Here is an 11,905-nt window from a genome sequence, read left to right as displayed (position 1 = left end):
CAAGGAAACGCCCACACTTTTGGCCCCTCAGGATTTGCACCCGCCGCTTACCTTTTGCCGACGATGCCGCCGAGGTGTGTGAGAAAACTCATGCGAAGCTACGCTCACGCCCTCTGGCATTTTATGACGAGCAGTAGATTTGCCTAATAACTAATGCTGCTTAAGTCCGCCTTCTGGTGCGCGGCATACTGCTCTCATCGCACACGTCATCGTGTGGGTGCCATGGAAGTAGTCTCGAAGTTTGCTCAACACATCAAAGAGAAGCACAGTCCAGTGCGATCACAAAAGAAACCGCCAGAAACAATGAGTGGACGGTCTTCGTGGATTGAAACGGCTACGTTTGTCAACTTATACAGTGGAAGCTAGCAATGCATCGGGTTCTGCCCACACAATCTCGATATTGATCTGTCATAAGAAGTGGATCGTCAGTGGCGGGCTACCAGTTCAAAGACGTTGAAAAGCTCGATCTAGAGTCAGCATGGATCTTGGGATCATCTGGCTTGAAGTCACGCCATTTCCTCTATAGCAGCAAGATCCGGTTCCTTGCATTCGGTCTAGAGCTTGCTTTTGCTCCCTCAAACATGACAACCCCTGGATGCTCGATGGCAGGCCGATGGATTGCCAAGCGGCGAAATAAGAAGCGGAGCTCAGGGCACACGGCAACCTCGAGACCTCAATCCAATGAGACAATCAATTCCTCCTCTTCAGTCGAGTGTCGCCATGCAACAATCATGACCGGCAGTGTCCCTCTGGGTTGCGAGAGAGCCACGCGGTGGAGAGAACGGCGGACCCAGTGATTGCTAATCATCAGCGCTCCATTTCCCAACATATGGATCCAGTTCATATTGATGCCTCAATTCTCCGATTGGGCGACAGGGGTTGAAAGAAAACTTCCGGTGCATATTTGACGGAGATTTTCCTGGCGATGCCTGTCTAATGGGTTCTTGTCAGCCCATTGCGGAGACTGTGGACGACCTCAATCTCGACAAGGCTAACAACATCCCACAGGCGAGTGATTTGGGGCAGCCAAGCTACCGGACCAAGCCCATTTCTAAGAGGAATTACAGAAATTCTCTAGCATACATCACGTTGATCTCACGCTGGCTCTTAATGCCAACCGTGGCAACGGAGGGCCGACTAAGTCTTGATTGGCACTCGATTAGGTACAAAAAAAGCGTTGCTGCATGGTTACATCACAGCGTCAACCCGCATGACGCATCTTCGAAGAATGTTTCTTTGGCCATTGACATTCGGTTTTCTCTTCCTCAACTCAAAGAATGGAGCCTTGAAAGAATCGAAAATCGTTCTCTTACTCAGGGCTATGGAATCGGTAAACCCCGACATATGCTCGGCGCTGAGGTCCTTGGCTGCAGTCAGCCGCTTGATCCAAGCTTTCCGGGCTGGGACACGGAGCAACCGGGTGGGAGAAAGGCCGCCGCAAGGGTTCCTTGACCACAATTTCAAAGTCAACTTTGGCCTTTTCAGCAATATCTCGGATTCGAGGATTCGAGAGACTCAGGCCAAGGCCTGCTGCCAATATCAAGTGTTCATACTCGAGATCTAAAGGCGGCGACCACAGCTGGTTTGCACATAGTCGGCCGACTGACCCGCCAGACAACCATATCAGCCCTAGACCATGATACGGGCCATGACGGTGCTGACGCCCCGGGGATCACACATAAACCATGTCCCCTGGTTCGCGCTGGAGGAAATCGAGCCAAGCATCCCCCGGCTTAGATACCGATCATCCTCACCATCTGGCCCGGCAGTTCACGTACGATAACCCATTATCAATCGCACATGAAGAGTTTCACCTGGGACGTCTCATGCGCTGAGCCAACCAACTTTTTCAGCATGAAGTTCGCGAACCCGTTGACATTCGTCCGAAGAGATGGCGAGCCGCTGACGGGGCATATAACGAGGTAGGGTTGGAGAAGAGGTTCAACTTCATGGTCAGGAGAGCGGGTTGTTTTTTCTCGCCCCTCCCTCTTTCAAACGTCGCTTGCATGACCACATGGCAATCTTCCGTGGGTGCCTTGGAGCCGCAACATCGTGGCGCCTGTTGTTTTGGCTTGCTTGATCTGCGCCATGCGACACGATATCTACCCTCTTGCGATTTGAACTGTCACAGCTACTGAAAGCTTAGATGTTTTGCAGAAGGATTTGATCGCTCGTCGCGTACGGCTTTGGAGCTTCAGGTCTACTCTCTATGCAAAGTGCGAGAGGGTGTCCGATTTGCGGCCCCCCACAATCGGAAAGTGGTCTCGGGAGTCACGAAATCTTTGAGCTTAAATTTGTTCAAAAAGTGTCTCAATAGTATAGCGGCGGACACGACCTCTCGAAGGGGTGTGCGATAGTTGGGTGGTAGTAACCCCATCCACAAGTAGCAGCCGAGAGCCGACATCTGGAACCCCAGGGTGCGGTTGGCCTTGCCTATTTCTCACACCCGTGGCCTGTCTAGTATCCGATACTGTTGGACGAAGCGCCGCGTAGGTCTCCGTACCCGATGCAGTGATGCAGGTATCACTCTGCATAGGGGGTGACATGCAGGAACCTCGTCGACCAAGGCTAACCCGTCACGTCACTTGTCACTGCGCGATTCACAACCTCTCACACATGGCACTACATCTCTGTCAGCGAGAAGAGAGTGGGAAGAGGCTCAGGCATGACAACATGTGTGGGAACCGCTCCGCTCGTGTCACGTTCCGGGGGCGATTGACCGCTTCTTTTTCCCCTGGATTTGCCTTCTGGCGGGTGACTGGGGGGACTGGGAGTGGGAGATGACGGGCTAGGGGGGGGGGGATATATCAGAATCCCCCGGGTCATATAACGAACAAAACCCTGGGGCCGAGTGTTTCAACGGGCAGAAGCCGCTGCCAAACCAACCTTTCTCGGTGGACGCAGAGCCAAACGAGAGCCTGCGCAGTGATCAATGGATTCACCAACGACTGGAGACTGGAAGCCAGCGGGAGATCCAGATCATAGGACGCTCATTGTAAGGGGGGTGGAGGAAGGACAACAAAGTCGTCAAAAGGGCCACCATCTTGCTCGATCACAAACCCCGAACTCGGCACATGCGGAGGACCAGAATTGCCAACACCCTACGGGGAGGCGCCTCTTCTTTTCTTTTTCTCGCCTCTGCTCGATAGCCGGTCCTGGTCTTTCCAGCAGACAACAGGGCCAACCTGCAGCCCGTCTCTACGTTACTGTCCACATCTGGTCATGTGGCGAACTCTGTGTCGGGACAGGAGAGAGCCCAGAGAGGAGAGAGAAGTACAGAGAGTGACACGGAGAGAGAGCCAAGGCAGGCAGGTAAGCAGGCCAAAGCAGGACCATTCTGAAGTCCTACCCTGTTCCCTCGTCTCCGAGCTCTTCGCACCTTTGGGTCTCTTTCCTGAATCCTGCCCGCCGCCATTCCCTTCCCTTCCCTCTAACCCCCCCGCTCCTCATTCCGCCATTACTCGCCAAGCCGATATTGGCCCAAAAGTCCAAACCGAACGCACCATCCCCAAGGCCCCAAGGCCCAGGCACAACAGAGGGAAACAAGAATAACAGCAGAAGCCTGAAGTTAACAAACTCGACCCCCATCGTCCTTCGCGCAAAAAAAAAAGGAACAGGCTTTTGAAACGGGAGCAAGAGCCAAGTTAGCCAAAATGTCAAGAAAAAGATCGCTTAAGAAAATACAGCTATCGCCTAGTTTCCGGATTTTAGCAGCTGCTAAACAAGACCGCCCGCCTGCCCGCGCGCGCGCCATCTCTTGACTCTTTCCCAACCCCCCGGGGCCCCTGGCCTGGTTCCTGGTTCCCCGGACTTTGCACTCTGACTCAAATCGGTTGGAGGATTGGACGCCGGGCTGCCGCGGCGGGCAAGGTAATCAAAACCAGCTGCCAAAAGCGGAATCGGAATGTATTGTTAATATAATTGCTGCCACACGTCAACTGCACGCCAACCCGTAGAATAAATTACCCAAAAACAAAAAACGTCCGGCCGGCCGTTTCCCCCTCCACCAGGGCCGCAAAAATAGGCCGCGCTACTGTAGCAAGGCCAAAAAGAGGTGTGTGCCTTGGAAGCCTCTCGTTTTGGGACGAGGCCTCGGGACCTTCGTGAAAGGGGGCGGCTCACGACCTACGGTAAGTAGAAGTCCCTAAACTCGACTACACGCGCCCCCAAGAGAAGTTGCACATTTGATGCGTCTCCCGTCCCGAAGCGGATGGATGGAATGGATGATAGGACAGACATGTTGCTTTTTTGTGATTTGCCCACCTACACACCTACGCCTGACCTTGCTTCTTTCCGTCCTCCCCGGAAGCGGTCGGTGCATGGTTTCTTGCAGACTGCTTGCTGCATTACGATGCCAATGTGATTCACAGAAGTTTATCCCCGAGGTTTCCCACTTGGGGGTCCGGGGGGGGGGGGGGGTAGTACTTTCTCGAATAGGGTATACCGGGACCGAATTAGTTGTGATTTTCCACTATACATTAATAAACAGAAGCACAAGAAACATGTTTCTCCATCTTCCTGCACGTTTTGTTTTCACATAATCGGGTTCAAGCAACAGCACCTCGAGAGATGGCTGCCGCTTTTGTTCCACTTCATACCATGTTGCGATCCTTTTCATGGGGCGTAAGCAGAAGCAAGTTTGGGACGAAGCAAAAAAAAAGGGGGTTGAAGAAGCTACAAATACTACAAAGTACATTTGCGTGATGTGTGGGGTAGAATCGAACAAAAAACAAATAATGAGCGTTTAGAAGATAACAAAACGAAAAAAATGGTCAAAAGTACAAAACAAAATAAACAGACGTCGTCATGGATGCGAAAACTGCGCGTGTGTCATCCGCCATGTATGCAAAATGCGTCTTTCCATCTGCATCTTTCTCCCCTTTTTGTGTTTTTCTCCTTCCACCCACAAGACGCCTAGGCATCATAGCCAGCTCACCACTAAAACCTCTTGTCCGTTGCATTCAGTACAGCCAAGTTTTCGAGAGTCGATTCTGCAGGCGTGTTGGTGTAGTAGACAACCAAATGCTGCAGGAAGACTGTCGAGTGCAACCGAATTTCGAGAGAATTGGCAATGGTAGATCCTTGGATGGGGCCAAAAAGAAGTTGATGACAATCGTCGAGAAGAAAAAACCAAAATCGTCTAAGGGAGCGTCGAGAGGGATAAAAGCAAGCAGAAAGGCCGTAGATTGCGTGGTTCGCTGTGTTGCCCCCCAAAGTCTATAGTGTGTGCGTTGTGTCATGAATCGAGATAAAGGAGTAGGTCGAGAAAAAGATGAAGTTAAAAAAGGTGACCCGTGGTGTTCGGGGGTATCTCTAGAATTAGGCGGATGGGGAATCCAGCAAAACAAAAGGACAATGCCACTCGAGAGTCGCAGGTATGAGGTAGAAGCCGAAGTGAACATGGCGAAGAAGTATTTATGGCCTCGGTGGTTCGAGGAAGAGCTGGCGCAATTCTTCGGGCCTTGCGTTCTCTGTGCTTTTCGAACCCAAGTCGTTACATGAAAAGACGTCGGGCAAATTATTGCAGATCTTCCTCCCCTACCAGCTCGCTGAGTCGAAGTGGGAGGACGGCGTTCGTGGAGGTCGATCTGAATGCTCCGGATGGGTAGTGTCGTTCCAAGTTGCATGATGGAGATCATCGCTAAAGGCAAGCTCCTCTTCATCACTGAAGCTGCTGCGTGTAGATTGTGTCTCCAGCCGGGGGCTCAGAAGTTCCCGGTGGAGACATTGAATGCTATAAGGGAGGGCCGCCCATTAACTCCTGCGTGCGTTCTCGGCAGGCAGCAGGGGTAAAGCCGGTTCCGACCTTGTTAGCGACGATACGCCATTTCTCATTCTCGTAGTCTTGTAGCGCGGTGCGAAGCTTTTGGTCCTAGAGGAATATTCAAGTCAGAATGCTGTGCGCGGCCTCACCATGCCCCGCCGTCTGGCTGTGCTGCATGGCATCGTAGTCAGGGGAGGGAAGAGCACATACCGTTTCGTCGGTCCATTGGGTGGTCTTAGCTTTGAGCTTCGTACAATAGCGCACCTGGAGTGTTCCTGATGATCTCCCCGGGAAGAAATCCGCGATTTGCTTCCATGTTAGGGATTTGTTCTCTTTCAGATCGATCAGGAGCTGGTCGTCTTCGGGTGTAAACTTTAGCTTCGGCCCCCTTGGCCTCGGTGCCGGAGTCGGCATGCCTGCTTGTCCCACGACGCTCGGGGCACCGCCTCTGTCTCCGCCGTCACCATCACGCCTCATCATCTTGGAAGGGGGTCCTGTATCGGGTAGTCGGTGGTGATGATGCGTAGGAGCCTGGACTTGCTGGGTCGCCTGCGCATAGGCGGTACCCAGAGGAGTCTGTTGCATGGTCTCGAGGTCCGTCTGTTCAAGATCGATCCCAGGAACGGACAAGTCAAGCTCGTCTGGTCTCGGTCTTTTCGGTGCTCCATGGGGCGTATGAGATTGCGTAGGCGTTGTCATGGATGGATACAAAGGAGCGACCACCGGACCCGGAGCGCCGTAGTGAGGCGGGCCCAAGTGCCGGGCGTGGCCCAGATGGTGCCCCGGATCCATTAGAACCTGGTGGGAGTGGTGAGAGTGGTGAGGGTGCTGCTGGTGTTGCTGCATGCCAGGATGATGGGAGTGATGGCTAGTGGGCGGCTCGTGGAGAGTGGGCGTGTGAGCGGCGCCATGATGGAGAGAGCTCCTATGGTGTTGATGATGTGAGGGCGTCGTGTCATAACCATGCTGCTGTTGGCCCTGGTCGCTCGGATGCGACTCCTGTGCAGAATAATCGACATTGTAGTCCCCTACTCGATAGTTGCCCGCCAGCGTGCTTCCGGCACATGGGTCCCGCCAGAGCGAACCGCTCTGGACGGTCGCCGGGCTCTGAAGTGAAAGAATTGGTTGAGCGAAGGCCCTCTCGGGCGGCGTCGGGAGAGGTGAGGGCTGTTGGTGCGACGTTGCGGGGTCGCGATGGTGGTGGTAGTCTTTCAAACTGCGATCCTGTAACAGCGCTATGGTGTCGCCGTGATGAGACCCCCCCTCCAGACTCAACGAACATTCGTGCCCGGGAGGTGTGGAGAGAATTTTCGCGGTATTGCTGGCAGCGAAGGAGAATGGTGTCTAGTGGCAACGGTCAAGCCCTTGCCAGATTTTGTGGTTGTGATGATGACCAGGTTGAATCTAGCGGTAGTGATGTTGGGGAGAAATGAGGAGAAGGACGAAGACGACGACGACGGTGATGATGATGACGACGGCTGAGAAATAAGACCAAGTTGGTGTTGCGGTTTCGTAGAACTTGACTCCCGGTGGTGAAGAGCTATCTGTCTGTCTGTCTGCACGGCCGGACGGATAGTTCCCTTTGACTGGCGTAAGGTGGGAAAAAAATTATTAAGACGAAATAAAGGTCGAGGTAACCATGCTACCCTTTTTCAACTGGTTGTTGTCACGCGCCGTTTAAGCTCACGGGATCTTCCCTTGACTTATTATAAATCCCGTTTGGCCCTGGACAAGTAATATAGTAGTGAAGGGGTCAAAAGAGAGGAAGCGCGGACGTGGGCAAGGGCTGCATTATATCGTCCGATGTGCCTTATCGAAAAGAGGAATAGAGGGCTGTGTGTGGACTCTTGCTCTGGGGGTAGAGAGAAGGGGACGAAGGAGAGGAGAAAAGCATGCATGGGAGGGGTGAGGCGAGAGAAAGAGGGTACATCAACTGCCGCTGCTTTTGTCACCGACATCTCAAGCACATACGCGATTCGCCATGTGCGAGACGTATTCTGTTCCTGAGTAGGTTGCGGAGACTCAAGTTAACCTTGCCCAGTAGGTGATGACGGTAGCATAATTTGGGGATCTTATGCCATGGGTTTCGCTGCCGGATATCGAAGCAGGAGTGCCCCCGGCCGGCGGTGATGATGCAACTGGCGAGGAGGTGGGCGTAACAGTGGCCAGCCTACATAGTATGATGGGCAGACAGGGTCGTCGGGGGAGACAAGCAATGGACCATTTCACAAATCTAAGAAACCTCCGGATGGAGTCGATCCAACCCTGTAGAGGGAGGCCGGACGACCCAGAGAGAAAGAAAAAGAGAGAGGTCTGGAAAACGCATGGAAGAAATCCAAGCACGTCCAGCCGAATGAGGGATACAAGCTGAAACGAGCCCTACCATGCGCTCGCTGGTTGGAAAGGGCATAGCAACTAAGCAGCAGCAGTTCAGAAGAAGGCCGCCCATGTTGCTCGGCCCCCTGCTTCACCGGGGAGAGAGAGGGAAGGGGAACCAGGGTGGCAGCTCTTGGCTCAACTCAAGGCAGTTGACTCTTGAGTGCGAATGTATATGAGCCTGTGTGTGGGTGTGCGCGTGTGCGTGGGCTCGGAAGCTCAAAGTCCCTGGGTCACCCTTCCCCTGGCCTCCGTCCTTGACGGGTGGCTTGCTTTGGGTGGAAAACCACCAGCGAACAGCGTAACTTGGACAGCTCTGCCCATTCTGGAGAATACAGTGGAGTCTGTTGGGGGGCAAACAGCAGGTTTTGGGAGAGAAAATGGCTGGATGAGCACCGAGAAGTCATGCCTTGGCCCTGATGGGGGTATATCTGATGCAGGGAGGGTATACCAGAACCATGAAGAGAAATCGCCGCTCCGGTACGCGATAGGGCCAGAGAGACGGTAAGGTTGCAACAACCACTCGACCTAGTGGGCAGATTGCCGAGGGGTGAGAACAAGGGACTGCCGGGTGAGAAAGACGGCGGGCACCAGCTCAAGCTGGTTGTATCCATTCGCAACGTCAGTCAGTCAGTCAGAAAGAAAAAAAGACCCTTTCTTTTTTAGTCCTGATCCCCTTTGCCGTCATCGGTGGCAGTGAGAGCCTGCTTCCACGTTCGAGGACCTGGTCAAAAGCTTCGGGATCGATTCGGAAGGGAACTGCAGTGGTCCCAGGAGGCAAATTATCCCGGCTGACCCAAGATGAAGACGTCCGCAGCAGGGGGATTTGCGTCCCAAACGCCAGAAAAGGCGTGTCAGTCGGTCTTCGCCTCGATGTCGATACGGTCAAATCTGGCAGGTCCCACAGGCAGATGCCAATGCTAGAGGAAGAAACAGAAAGGAATACGACTGCGATGGAACAGGGCCGAGATGAGAATGACGGCGGTGCCACGGTTGAGGTTCAGGTTCGGCAATGCGGCGGCTGTTGGACCAGGCGGGCGGCGCGCGCGTCGACTAGATGGGATGGTCGTAGGGTTGACTTGCACCGGACCAGACAAGACTGGTTAGCCTGTGGGGTAACAACTTTTTCCAATGAGGATATTTTTTTTTTGGGGACTTGGGACGTGTGCGACTCAATGACCAGGTCGCACGATGGTGCCGTCGTCGAAACCATGGGATGATAGAGGTTCGCTCAAGGTGATTATTCGTCTGTTTGCATGGGCGGGCGGGCGCGCAAACGTGCACGCAGCCGCCAGCAGTTCGAGTTCCTCTCGTCTTCTCACGAACTTGAGGGCATCCCCATATTGCCAGACGCGTGCGCTCAAGACGCGCACACAGTCTCCCGCGGCCTCCCACTCGACCGTACCACCCCCTCTTTCACCTAACCGTGAGCCGGGAATGTGGTGGGTGTAAGCAAAAGGACGGTACATGGCGTAAGAAACCCCCCCGGCTTTCGGCAGCAAGGAGATTGTGCGACTCAATGCACATCCCAGACTTTCGGTGCTTGATGGTAGGTCGGTAAAAAAAAAAAAAAAAAAAAAAAAAAGGGCCTGGGGAGTGGCTCGACACTCGACAGGCTCGCTCTCTCGCCGCTGGGCAAAGGCGAAAGTCGCAAGTACCTTCCATGGCTCGTCAGGGAGGGCAGGGCCGAACCAGTAGGAAGGGCGCTTGGACGAGAAAACCTGGGACGAAGACTCGACGGGAGGGTGGCCAAGGAGGGCACTCGGACAGCAAGAAGGCGGATGGCCGACACAGTTTGGTTTGGCGGTACGTTGGAGAATTGGCTCGAGATCCTCGTGTGGGCATGATGCGGCTGGCGCTCGCTCGTTGCTAGTGCTGGCGGCCAAGTTGACCTCATCGAGACATGACGGATCATGGGAAGGGGGGATATGAAGCTGGAGCAGGGGGTCAGACGGGTATCGCATGAAGGAAACGCGTTTCACGCATACCTGGCAATTAAAAGATCAATTATGCGACCCAGGGATCCCGGGCAATCTTTCTAGAAGGAGTGGGACTCTATTCTAGCGTGTGGTGAGGTGCTCACCTTATTTCTTCGTCGCTCAGCTAGGGGGAGGACTTTGGTCTTGGGGTCCCATTCTAGAATTTGAAATCGGTGACTGGGGGGGAATCCTTTGGGGCGGTTCCTGAAGAGACGGACGAAGTGCCGCGAATCAGATGGCTGGGCAGCGGTCAAGTCGGTCGACTCTGTGGGCACGGGGGATGTCGATCAGACGTAAAAAGAGGGCTTGGAAGGTGACGGAGTCGACGATGATGTGTGGTGATGAGGTGGAGATTGGAGGAAATGCAGGGCAGGCTGCAGATGAGATGCTGATGCGCAGTCATGGAGCAGATGACGGATGGGCAGATGAGACGATGAGAAGGGCCCAGGAGGCAGACGAGGCAGTGACGGAGACGGAGAAGGAGACAGAAAGAGAAGAGAGACTCAGACAGGGCCGAGACTATCGAATGACGGGAAAGGTAAGAAGGGGAGGTTCAGGCTTCGGAAGGTAGGCGCCGGGGACGGGAGTTGAGTGCAAGACGATTGAAGGAGGAAGAGATTGCGAATCTTGGAAGCAGCGACATGGAAAATGCGATAAATGCAGGTCCGAATTGAAGCGCCCAACACGCCGCAATTTTGATGTTTATTTTTTCCTTCAACATTGAAAAAAAAGTGTGGTTGGTTGGGTCTCAGATTTGGGTCAAGTTCATCTCACTTGCAAGTCACTTTGCTGGAAAACCAGGTGGAAAGATACATGGATTCCTGATATACACTTTCCCCCAGGTGTGCCATCCTGATGCCGAGACTTTTGTCTCGGCTCTTTGTCTGTCCCAGGAAAGAGGAAGGTGCGATCTACAAAGTACAGAGTTATTGGGAAGATAATACCTTCCATGCTTCATTCACGGGCCATGGCAAGTTCCATCATCACCTCACTTTGTAGAAACTAGAGATGAGACATGGCAGCCAGGCCAGACTGTCCACAAGCAAGGCTGGAACACACAGTCCGCATTGAGGGCCAAGCCTCCAGGTTCGACGTGTGTCGGCAAGGCAAGGTACCTCGTGCACGGAGCAAGGTACAAGAATCCGTACCTTACAGACCCCAGGCAAGGTACCTTATCTGGTACTTTACAGGCTTCCTAGTTAGCCGCGATGGTTTGACAGATGGGGCCGGCGGGTGCGCGTCAATGAGGTTGAGTGTCGTTGTGGAAGAACGGACGCAATAATCCTCGGCTCACGATCCACTCTTTCTCAGGTACCTACCTCCCATACCAATGAATATCCATACCTAAGGTACCTTAGTCTCCATTCTCGGAACTGGGTTACTGCAGTGTTGCGTTCTTGCCTCCGCCTGTCACGATTCTGCCCATCGTCGCGTAGTTCTTGCCGTGCCTGCCCAGCCTTGATGAGTAAGAGAGCGTCTGTCCACCTCTGGAAGTTATGTACTGTCGTCAGCCTGGCCCCTTCTCTCCTTCCGTCCTGACGTAAGGCGGGTGGTATCTTAGGTAAGGTAAAGGGCGCCCTGACATCGGGTTCCTCCCAGATTCCGTCGACCGGGACTGTAAGTGACGGCAAGAACGGCAAGAACTCGCTACCTTAGATGCTCGCTCCCACCTTGCTGTACCCTGCCCTGCATGTTTGCATCTGCGGAACGGAAGATGGAAGGAACGAACAAGAAAGGAATATTTTGAATGTGTAGATACTTCGTACTCCGTATAGAAAACTTTGGG

General features: G+C 53.6%; 4 protein-coding genes across 4 annotated transcripts; 3 read left to right on the top strand and 1 right to left on the bottom strand.

Moving 5' to 3' along the window:
- Positions 1-581: 581 nt before the first annotated feature.
- Positions 582-797, top strand: CPAR01_16029 (uncharacterized protein; the record flags this gene model as incomplete). Its single annotated transcript, XM_060500274.1, has 1 exon — positions 582-797. One exon carries the CDS (start codon positions 582-584, stop codon positions 795-797), a length of 216 nt encoding a protein of 71 aa, XP_060341091.1.
- Positions 798-2,932: 2,135 nt separating this feature from the next.
- On the top strand, positions 2,933-3,286 carry CPAR01_16028 (uncharacterized protein; the record flags this gene model as incomplete). Its single annotated transcript, XM_060500273.1, has 1 exon — positions 2,933-3,286. One exon carries the CDS (start codon positions 2,933-2,935, stop codon positions 3,284-3,286), a length of 354 nt encoding a protein of 117 aa, XP_060341090.1.
- A 2,448-nt stretch (positions 3,287-5,734) lies between these two features.
- Positions 5,735-6,979, bottom strand: CPAR01_16027 (MYB DNA-binding domain-containing protein; the record flags this gene model as incomplete). The annotated part of the gene is made up of 2 exons (XM_060500272.1): positions 5,735-5,872; positions 5,975-6,979. Coding segments are annotated over 2 exons (1,143 nt in total), but the record flags the coding sequence as incomplete, so codon positions are not given.
- A 2,352-nt stretch (positions 6,980-9,331) lies between these two features.
- On the top strand, positions 9,332-9,987 carry CPAR01_16026 (uncharacterized protein; the record flags this gene model as incomplete). Its single annotated transcript, XM_060500271.1, has 2 exons — positions 9,332-9,588; positions 9,756-9,987. The coding sequence occupies 2 exons, from the start codon at positions 9,332-9,334 to the stop codon at positions 9,985-9,987; spliced, it is 489 nt and encodes a 162-aa protein (XP_060341088.1).
- Between the last annotated feature and the right edge of the window lie 1,918 nt (positions 9,988-11,905).

The sequence above is a fragment of the Colletotrichum paranaense genome (assembly GCF_030867605.1).
Source record: "Colletotrichum paranaense strain IMI 384185 chromosome Unknown Scaffold_22.1, whole genome shotgun sequence".
NCBI classification, from domain to species: domain Eukaryota; kingdom Fungi; phylum Ascomycota; class Sordariomycetes; order Glomerellales; family Glomerellaceae; genus Colletotrichum; species Colletotrichum paranaense.
The sequence above is the reverse complement of the archived record's forward strand: the minus strand, read 5'-3'. Positions and strand labels throughout refer to the sequence as shown.